Raw genomic sequence first — 11,644 nt, forward strand, 5'->3', positions numbered from 1 at the left:
TTCAACTGGGAATGGATTTTTTCCAAGAAAAGTTGCGATCGTGTAAGTGTATTTTACTAGGGCCATCAAGTCTTGTTCGAAACATGTCCTAGTGCATACAAAGAAGGAAAATCTCAAATTTCATCTTTTTATCACGTATAGTGTTTTTCCAGTAAAATATCGTACAATTTTGAAACTTTTATGAGACATTTTTCATTGCACGTGTGAAAAATAATATTTCAATTTCGCAATATTGGATAATTTTTTAAGTGATGCATAACTTGAACTGGATATTTCAACCAAGTGTGTAAAATTGTTGTTATTCTATAATCGACAGTCAAACCAATAAGTTTGTTTTACGAAAGATAGGCCAACCTAATTCACGGAGAATACATATTTCGGATACACAATAACATGGTGAGTTCCATGTTTTTGAATAAAGAAATTCATAAAAATTATATTTGACGAAACTGTTTTGCAGTTTTTGATAAATCATAATCCTACGAAAGAAGAAGCTGAGAAAATTTTGGAAAGATTTACACGAAAAAGATCACATTCCGATGACCTGCCATCTTGGATAGAAGAAATTTTAAATAAAATGGAACGTGACATAGCTTCTGAGAAGTTACACAAAATTCAAAGGAGTGAGGTAGAGGAGTCTAACAAAGAAGTTGAAGATCAACTCATGTGTAAAATAAAAGATAAGCTCACAGAAAAATACTTTGAAAAACAGGAGAAAAATCTTTACCTTGTAGAATATGTGACTGATTCAGAAGGAGATCAAGTACCTGCGGAAGATTTTTTATCTGATTTTGAGGAACAAACGTTATATTATTCTAGGAAACCTGCTTCAGATCATGTATATTCATCTGAAAATTCTAGTAGTGATGTATAATTTTCTATATCATTTGCAATAAAAAGTTAAAAGTATAAAATTAGAGCGTTTTTAACTCAAAAATCCCTCTCCCCTTTCTTTCTTTCGTTGAAAATTGTTCATTACAAACATTTTTCACAATTATTTAACATGGTGTATCTTAAAAAATCACTCAGAAAAAATCTATATCGCAATGAGTACGCACAGCTTGAGACAATTAGCAGAAGCTTTGGCAAAAGAAAAATCAGAGTCTGATTTGGTGCAATTTATTTTACATAAAAAGACAATTGCACAAATGATCGACCTACTTCATGAAAACAACAATGAGATTTTACGTCGCGGTGTAGTGGAAAAAATTTCAAGAAAAATGAAAAAATGGAAAAAGCATGACTATTTTGGAGAAAAAACAATTGATGGTACAATTCTTTAACACTAATGATGAAAATACAATTGATAATTTGTTCGAGATATTCTTTGGCGATCAAATTTTGGATTGTGATAATGTAGAAGCAGAATACGATATTGTACAGCAATCACACAAAATCTGCAAAATATGCTACAACAATGAATACGATACCGCTTTCCTACCTTGTGGACACGTTGCTGCTTGTCAAGGATGTGCTTCAAAAACAAGACATTGCCCTATATGCCGAGAGCCATACGTTGAGACTACAAGAATATATTTCTCGTGAAGAAAACAAAAAATGAAGTCAAGATTTTTTTTGTGTAATGAAAAACTACAATCGACTAAGTTATAAATAAAATTGATTGTAAAACAATGAAATGAGTTTTCTTACGCATCTGATCAAAGTATCATTATTTTTTTTGTTTTTATGTTGCCATCAACATGAGGAATCATGTGAATTGTTTAAAAGTAGTTGCATGCAATCGAGTAGATTTTGTCAAAGAAGTTCGATACAATCATTTTTGATTGTGCTATAAAATGTAATTAAAACAATCCTGCTAATGCTGCAAAGAAAAAATCAGATTACGTTGAGAAAAAATGCCAGACGCCACTTTGAAGATTTTTGTTCACGTGAAGAAAATATTCTGATGCAGAAAAAATGCAAGATGATAAAAAATATGATATCTCTCTGCAGATTTTTTTTATGTTGGTAAAATTTTTCACTGCATTTTCATATTGATTTTTTCATCATGCATCAATGAAACATGTTGTGTTTTTCTTGATGTACAGATGAAACATTGTCTGATGTTGAAATAATTGATTGTAAAACAATTTCTTTTCACAACAAGACAAAATTCTCACAAATAATTTTATTTCATTGACTTTAATCTTGCTCACATAGCAAATATGTTGAGATGAAAAGGGGATGTTGGTATAGATAAATATTGGCATAATGCATAACCCTGTGCAATTGAAGTTTCATTTTTTTCTTCATTCTTCTTATCTTAAGAGGATTCAGATTGCAAATATACAAGATTAAAACAATTTACATTTACGTTTTCTCATCTTTATATTTGACATCATTTGATTTTTATACACATGTTACATTTTAAGAAATATTTGATTTACTTGCTACAAAAGGAATTTCATGAAACAGGCGAAAATAATTGACTGGTGGATCAAAAGTATTGCTGTTTGAAAAATTAGAATTTTCCAATCTTTGCACACCTAAAGATTTACAAGCATTGCTGTATCTCTCAAAATATTCTTGTACATACCACTGTACAGAAGTATTGTAAATCAAAGTTACATTTATAAATTCAGAAAGTAACATTAATTTGTCAAATTCTGAAATATTTAGGGATAGACGATCATTTCCATCATTTTGACTGAGAATAAGTAGTTCGGAATTTTCCACGGCATAGTAACTACTAATGATCATGCAGTTTTTAAGTTGAATATTCAGCAGCTCAAGTTCCATATTAGCATCATCCTTTCCAGCATCCTCTCCCAATAATTTTCTTAAAGTTTGCTTGCTGGCACAGAACGTTGTCCATGTATTTTGGGTGAATTCTACAGCATCAATTCCATCCCAGTAGCTTACGGCACATATTTTAGCAACTGGTGAAAAATTCTCTGGAGAAAACCCGATCGTGATAAACAATGTAGATGTTCGATTTAGAAAGTAGGTGTATGCATTCAGTAGTTCAGGAGTTGTATTTTGATATCGATTTTTTGCATATTTTTCCTCTTCCTTGCGAAGTTCTTCAGAAGGATCAGGATTATATTTGTTGAACCGCTGCTTTTCCTTTATTATACTTGGAACTTGATGTGATCTTTCTTGGGTTTCCATATTTTCAGACAACTTTTTTTGCGACTTATTACTTTTCACTGAGAATTTAACCTCCACTCACCATTAAATCTGACATACAAATAAAAGTTTTTTCTTCTAATTGCTAAAATTCCTCTAAAATAATTTAGGATCTTTTGATCGTACTAACGAAATTTTCCGAGAAAATTATGCAGACGTGTGCAAAATATTTGTTTCATATCCGTAGAAACATGTTCGGACATGTCATGTTCACATCTTAGAAAAAAGTGTAGAAGTAGGATGTGAGGGGTAAGTAGTACATTTTTCTAAATAACAAGTAAAGTTACTTTTTTTAAATTGTTTTTCAATGTAATAAATTAAATTTTGTTAACATTTATTCAGGGGGAGGATGAAGCTTTAGGGTCAAGAACTAAAATTAATAGTATTCAGTGATGAAGTGCTAGTGAGTGCAAAGCTAAATTTCTTTTATCAGTGTAAGAACGCAAATGTTTGACTTTATTTTAGTGAGTATCGCTTGAATTTTATTTTTTTATGCCTATTCTACTGAGAGTCATCTTAAAATAATTGATCTTCTACTAAAGAAAGAGGATTTCATCTTCTATTTTGTGATATGTGCCACAGAAATATACATAAATTTGATAATGAGTCATCAATAAAAAATGTATAAGTTAATTCAGCATCCCAGGTACCGAATTATAGAAGTCTATACAACATTTCATTCATAAAAATCAATTTTGTATGAAAAGTCGGTTCCTATTTTATTTCACTCTGCTGCCATTTCTCCACATAACCAAATTCTTAGGTAAATATTGTACATATATTTAAAGATATTTTTCATTTTGTTAAATTATAATAAGAGAAAACACAAATCAATAATTCACTTTGAATAATTTTGTTCTGTAATGTTGTAAAAATTCTCTAATGTCAGAGAAAAAGAACATTGTAATACAAAGTTATGAGAAATCTAACACTTTTCCATATTTTCCCACTTGCGATCAAGAGAGTTAAATGATTCATACACAAGACATGAAATTTTGCGCTCATTGACATTTTTTTCATTCATCTTTTAATTCTTTTATTTTATGCATGCTACAAGAGATCATATTTCGAATAATCCCACAATTGTATAGAAATGCATTGCAACATCTTTGATCATCAGTTTGTTTATTTGAAAATTGGGGATCTGAAACCCAGATTCTTGAAATTTCATGACAGTCACCATCTGCACTAAGCAGAAATTCAATATATTTCACGAAATTTATCACTTCTTATCTGAAATCACTGAACGAAAAAATATTTTTTTAGACAAATTGCATAAAGATCGTTTGATCATATCATCAAGAGATGTGAATAATGTGAGGTACAATCATGTAAGTGGAAAAGCATGATATTTTTCGGTAATTTATGTTACAATTTAAATAAAAAAGACAAATATTGCAAACAATACGCAAGCTCAAAAGTTGCATGCTTCTAAAAAAAGCTGTTTACATGCAAATCTCAACTCAATGACGTTTCAATATCTATTGATCAATATCCAATGAAAATGGTTTAAATTGCATGACGGCATCAACATCATGCTGTTCAATAACCAATGAAAATTATTGATAGTTCTTATCGCCAGTAAAATTAGTGAATATTGCGAAATTCGACTCAATTTGACAATTATCTTGCGCACTGCAAGACATTTTTTCCATGTTGCTTCATTCATCTGAAGGAATCAAATTGTCGCGCAAAGGCTCATACAAATAGTCTCTCCCATATGGTCTCGAGCGCGCGAAAAGGTCTCATATTGCATTTGCATTTTTCCACACTTGGACAGTGCATATAGGCCAGAGACTATAGAGAATCCCGCTTACTGCATAGGAAAGACTTCTGACAAACCTTCTATCATGCCACAATGGCACAATGGATAAGGTGCTGGACTCGCAACCGAGAGGTCTGATGATCAATTCCCATGGATGGCAGATCTTTTCTCATATAAATTATATAGGGAGAAAAAAAATTACATGAGGAAGAGTCCACCAAAGTAATTTCCGTTAATTCAAATATTCAAAATGACTATCAAAAAGCGCAATCTCAAAAAGTTTAAAGTTCCAAAAATTTCAAGATGGTCGCCTAAAGCTTACAGCTAAGATCAATATGGCGTCTGAAACGGATCACATTTCAAACAGCAGTATCGTACTCCATAGCCAATGAAAACGCTTCCTTCAACAGTATCGTGCTCCATAGCCAATGAAAATGCGTCCCTCAACAACAGTATCGTGCTTCATAACCAATCAAAATGCTTCCTACAGCAGTATTGTACTCCATATCCACAGACAAGCCACGCCCCCAAAACAGTATCGTGCTTCATAACCAATCAAAATGCTTCCTGCAACAGTTTATCCACGGGCAAGCCAAGCCCATAAATCAGTATCGTGCTCTATATTCAGTTAAAATAATTAACCTAAACACAAAAGAGGACCAGGAAGGGGGAGCGGGGGCGGGGAAACCGACCTGCAGGTAGCCCACCCACCAGAGTTATCGATGTGGCGTCACAAAACAGTCTCGTGCTCCATGGAAAGCCACGCCCACAAAACAGTACTCTGCTTCACCCTTACTACTGATATGTTACCTTTTATCACGTCTATAAATCGATCCCAGAAAATCACTGACGTACATGACAAATAATAAAACGATGTGTAACCAATTATAACGTCTTTATAATCGTCCCTAGAAAACCAATCACGCCTGTGGCAAATACTAACACGACTTGTTGGCCTTTTATCACGTTTATAAATCGATCACAGAAAATCAATCACATCCGTGACAAATACTAACACGCCGTGTTAGTATTCGTCATGAATGTGATTGATTTTCTGGGGTCGATTTATAGACTTGATAAATAGTTACACGTTGTAGTATTTCGTGTTATCATTTATCACGTCCATAATTACACCCCAAAAAATCAATGACATCCATGACAAATACTAACACGCCGTGTTAGTATTCGTCATGGATTTGATTGATTTTCTGGGGTCGATTTATAGACTTGATAAATAGTTACACGTTGTAGTATTTCGTGTTATCATTTATCACGTCCATAATTACACCCCATAAAATCAATGACATCCATGACAAATACTAACACGACGTGAAACCATTTACCATGCCTATAAATCGACCCCAGAAATTATATTATGTCCTTGAGAAATAGTAACACGACATGTTCACATTTATCACGTCTATAAAACGACCCTAGAAAATCAATTACGTCCATGACAAATACTAACACGCCGTGTTAGTTTTCGTCATGGATGTGATTGATTTTCCGGGGTCGATTTATAGACTTGATAAATAGTTACACGTTGTAGTATTTCGTGTTATCATTTATCACGCCCATAATTACACCCCAAAAAATCAATGACATCCATGACAAATACTAACACGCCGTGAAACCATTTACCATGCCTATAAATCGACCCCAGAAATTATATTATGTCCTTGAGAAATAGTAACACGACATGTTCACATTTATCACGTCTATAAAACGACCCTAGAAAATCAATTACGTCCATGACAAATACTAACACGCCGTGTTAGTTTTCGTCATGGATGTGATTGATTTTCCGGGGTCGATTTATAGACTTGATAAATAGTTACACGTTGTAGTATTTCGTGTTATCATTTATCACGCCCATAATTACACCCCATAAAATCAATGACATCCATGACAAATACTAACACGACGTGAAACCATTTACCATGCCTATAAATCGACCCCAGAAATTATATTATGTCCTTGAGAAATAGTAACACGACATGTTCACATTTATCACGTCTATAAAACGACCCTAGAAAATCAATTACGTCCATGACAAATACTAACACGCCGTGTTAGTTTTCGTCATGGATGTGATTGATTTTCCGGGGTCGATTTATAGACTTGATAAATAGTTACACGTTGTAGTATTTCGTGTTATCATTTATCACGCCCATAATTACACCCCATAAAATCAATGACGTCCATGACAAATACTAACACGACGTGAAACCATTTACCATGCCTATAAATCGACCCCAGAAATTATATTATGTCCTTGAGAAATACTAACACGACATGTTCACATTTATCACGTCTATAAAACGACCCTAGAAAATCAATTACGTCCATGACAAATACTAACACGCCGTGTTAGTTTTCGTCATGGATGTGATTGATTTTCCGGGGTCGATTTATAGACTTGATAAATAGTTACACGTTGTAGTATTTCGTGTTATCATTTATCACGTCCATAATTACACCCCATAAAATCAATGACATCCATGACAAATACTAACACGACGTGAAACCATTTACCATGCCTATAAATCGACCCCAGAAATTATATTATGTCCTTGAGAAATAGTAACACGACATGTTCACATTTATCACGTCTATAAAACGACCCTAGAAAATCAATTACGTCCATGACAAATACTAACACGCCGTGTTAGTTTTCGTCATGGATGTGATTGATTTTCCGGGGTCGATTTATAGACTTGATAAATAGTTACACGTTGTAGTATTTCGTGTTATCATTTATCACGCCCATAATTACACCCCATAAAATCAATGACATCCATGACAAATACTAACACGACGTGAAACCATTTACCATGCCTATAAATCGACCCCAGAAATTATATTATGTCCTTGAGAAATACTAACACGACATGTTCACATTTATCACGTCTATAAAACGACCCTAGAAAATCAATTACGTCCATGACAAATACTAACACGCCGTGTTAGTTTTCGTCATGGATGTGATTGATTTTCCGGGGTCGATTTATAGACTTGATAAATAGTTACACGTTGTAGTATTTCGTGTTATCATTTATCACGCCCATAATTACACCCCAAAAAATCAATGACATCCATGACAAATACTAACACGCCGTGTTAGTATTCGTCATGAATGTCATTGATTTTCTGGGGTCGATTTATAGACATGATAAATAGTTACAAGTTGTAGTACGAACGTGATTTATTTTGAGGGGTCGATTTATAGGCGTGATAAAAGCCAACACGTCGTGTTAGTATTTGTCACAGGCGTGATTGATTTTCTGTGGTCGATTTATAGACGTTTATTTCTTTAAGTTTTAGTTTATTCTTTTAATTAATACGACCGCACGTGGTAGCATTTATCAAGGACGCGATCTTTGATTTTTTTATGGTAAATCTTAAATTGTGATAGATAAAGACATGATGCGCTGTTGTTCATCACGAACGCGATATATCACATAATCACGTCACATGATTGAACTCTATCATGCATGTTTTATTCTGGAGTGAGCGTGATTATTCCCTAACCGGACTTGTTTAAATCTTAGAACACTGAGAAAAAAAGAGGCTGCGATTAACTTTTTTTCGTCATAACTTTAACACTTCTTCGGTGTAAAAATATATCAAAATTTTTAATGTTAATTTTACACCTTTTAAGGGTAAAATCAACATGAAAGAAGGGTAAAGTTAATCCATAATACACCTAAAAAGGGTAATATTTACACTGTTTTCGGATCAATACTGCAGGGTAAAATTGACATTTCCGGAATGTTATTTTAACTTTTTCGGATTTCTCTCACTGAAGGTCCCAAATCGCTATCTCAAATCGTTTGGCCTCTATTGGCGGTTGAACATACAAACTGATAGGACAGATACAGGAATCAGATAGAAAAATGAACAGACGGACGACTATGCGGACGAGTAAAGGAAGATATGTTTAAAAAAAATGGTCCCAGAGAATAAAATGTGGAATTTCTTGGAATAAAAATTCGAGGAAACTGGTGGCAAGAGTTTGATTTTTAAATCAACTGGTTTCAGGAACGTTTGGATTGTGTGGAAAGGTCCGGGAATCCCGAAAACAATGTTAATTGAGTTTCAATAATAAACTGACAATGAACCAATTGCTATAAATAAATGAGTAGAAATGGTTCAGGGGGAAAACACTTTTCACAATGCTCGAACTCGTGATTACTATGCTTTTCCGAATTGGTCCTCCAGAGAAATAATTACTCTAGGTGACTTTAAAAGAAAATTCAAAGTTGTTTTCTCTGGAATAAGAAAGTTTTGCACGAACACTGGATGAAGAGTCTTAACATGTGTAAATTTGGAATAGTAATGTATTATAAATAAACAGACATACAAGCTGATGATTTAATTAAAATATGCAACTCAATATGTATATAAAAAGTCAATCATCAGAATTAATATTGGCAACTGTATAATAAAACTACAAGGCAAGATGCAGTACCTTTAAGACTTTGTAGCAGTTCCATTAACACCTGCAGGTCTGCAGATTAAAAATTAAACTGTAAGAACAATCCTATGTACTTATCGTGTAATCAGTTTATAATTTTACACAGTACCTTTTGCAAATGAAATATAAGAAAATGTTATTAATATATAGATTTGTGTGATTTTAGGTTACGTATGATAGGTTACATAAGTTTTATGATAGAGAAACAATAAGCTATAGATTTTTGTGATTAAAATATATACTTTTAGAAAACTATTAGGGTAAGTGTGCCAAATTCCGGCCAGTTTGCAATTTCGGCCATCTTTTTTGTTCCTCGAATTTCCATGAACTTTAAGATTTTACGTACTCCAAAGATTATACAATGCAAAAGAATAACAAAAAATGTAGTTACGATAAACGAGATGACATGAAAAAGATATTGGAAGAATTCCCGAAAGGCAAGGAACTATGAGAATGAAGGTGGACGAAATAGGGCACCAAAGCTATGTCTACATTTTTATTCATTTTAAAATGTATTAAGAATGATGTTAGAGTAAATAAAGACGGTAAACTCTTAACAAGGTTCCATGCAACACTCTTTCAGAAGAAAGAATAAAAAAATCAATTTGAATTTAAAATATTACATTTCAAACTTGAGACTTTGACGTTTGCATACAACTATGCCGAAATTTGGCACACTTACCTTAAGTCAATTAAAAGATGTTAATTCATTAAGAATTTTTTGTTAGTCTCTATTTCTATTTGATCTATACATTGAAACAGCTGCCAAAGCTACTCCTAAAGCACCTACTCCTAGTAAAATATTTCTGTTCAAATTACTTGATGTAGATTGTTCTGGATCTCCTTGGATGACCCCCTCATTATTGAATTGATGAGAAAATACACGTCTTGGACCTCCAGTTTCAGTTTCTAAACCCATTGTGTCCATTAGTATCTGAGTTTCAGATAGAGGCACTAAAAGATAAACCAAAAATTCTATTCAACAGAATAATCTTAATAATCATTTTCTGTAAAATGATTACATATGGTACTTATTATTGTTTGTTTATCCAATGAGTTTTCCCAAACTCCTTTTACTTTTTTCAATTTTCGCACCATATCATTTTTTTGATCCTGGCTGAAACCCCCAATAATATTGAAATTCTTATTCCAATATGAAGGAATATTGCCATTTTCCAAGCGATTAATAACTGCTGTAAGCATGTCTATAAGCACAGTCCGAATTGGATTTTGCCAGTAAAGAGAAGGTCTCTTATCAGTTTCCAACATTACCACTGTTTTAATGTAAAAACTTTTTAAGTTTTCAATTCCTTGCGTATCACGTATTTTCTGAAATAATTCTTCGTCAATGTAACAATTTCTGATTTTACTAAAGTAAAATTTATTACCTTAAGAAACCGAATGGAATCCTTAAGACGATTCTTATCGTGCATAATATTGTGATCTTGAGCAGGATAACTAGCGATCCACAGTGGATTTGGTTGACCAATCAAAGTTTTATTTGGTTTTGGTATAGCGGTGAAATAATTATCTTCTGTTTTGATAGATTCCGGAATTGGCCGTGTTGCGATCCACTTAGTCAAATCAAGCATGATTCCAAAAACAAAATCAATACTGAATGTGACCGTATAGTCTGTAATAGAGGCAACTTTTATGGTATGAGCTGGTCCTTGTTTAGAATGACTCATGTTATATTCCGCAGAAAGATCCTGCTTCACTTTTGCGAAGGTTGAAGTGATAATGCCTTCAGACCATGCCATCCATTTGTTTTGTAAAAGTAATCCTTCTGAATTTATTAACTTTGTTAATTCTTTCACCGCTCTATCGTATCCAGTTAACATTTTCATTTCTTCCAGCAATTCAGTGATGTTAATTTTAAGATACCCTGGCTTTGCACTTCCGACTATCACTTTATCAGGTTTCACAAATTTCATTTTGATATTAATATCGTATTCGTTGGGTTTCCCCACCTTTAAATTATCGCGATAGCTTCCAGAATAATCAATTCCATGATACATTCTTTTAAATAGCTCACTTCTTTCCTTCAAATCGTTACAAATTGCATTCATAATAATTGTAAAATGTCCCATATATTTTTTACGATCACTCAACTTCCCCGACTGCAAAGTTATAAATCGGTTCAGATCATGAAACATTGTATTAAAATCTGTCAAAGAACTCATTTTTAATCACTTGTATTTTTATTAACAAAATTATAATGTTGTAGGTTACAAAACACGTCTTTTGCTAAGGGAAACCACTGAAGAAGTGAT

At 33.1% G+C, this 11,644-nt stretch overlaps 1 protein-coding gene across 2 annotated transcripts; it reads right to left on the reverse strand.

Moving 5' to 3' along the window:
* Positions 1 to 8,218: 8,218 nt before the first annotated feature.
* LOC129809294 (cyclic GMP-AMP synthase-like receptor) lies at positions 8,219 to 11,641 on the reverse strand. 2 transcript variants are annotated; one of them, XM_055859130.1, is made up of 4 exons: positions 10,760 to 11,641; positions 10,394 to 10,700; positions 10,191 to 10,325; positions 8,219 to 9,404 (listed from the first exon to the last, which is right to left on the reverse strand). In XM_055859130.1, exons 1-4 carry the CDS (start codon positions 11,552 to 11,554, stop codon positions 9,319 to 9,321), a joined length of 1,323 nt encoding a protein of 440 aa, XP_055715105.1. In that variant the 5' UTR covers positions 11,555 to 11,641; the 3' UTR covers positions 8,219 to 9,318. The 2 variants fall into 2 exon arrangements, with proteins under 2 accessions (XP_055715105.1, XP_055715104.1); XM_055859129.1 differs by having other exon boundaries at positions 8,219 to 10,325.
* Positions 11,642 to 11,644: the final 3 nt, after the last annotated feature.

The sequence above is a fragment of the Phlebotomus papatasi genome, unplaced genomic scaffold, assembly GCF_024763615.1.
Source record: "Phlebotomus papatasi isolate M1 unplaced genomic scaffold, Ppap_2.1 HiC_scaffold_584, whole genome shotgun sequence".
In the NCBI taxonomy this organism is placed as follows: Eukaryota; Metazoa; Arthropoda; class Insecta; order Diptera; family Psychodidae; genus Phlebotomus; species Phlebotomus papatasi.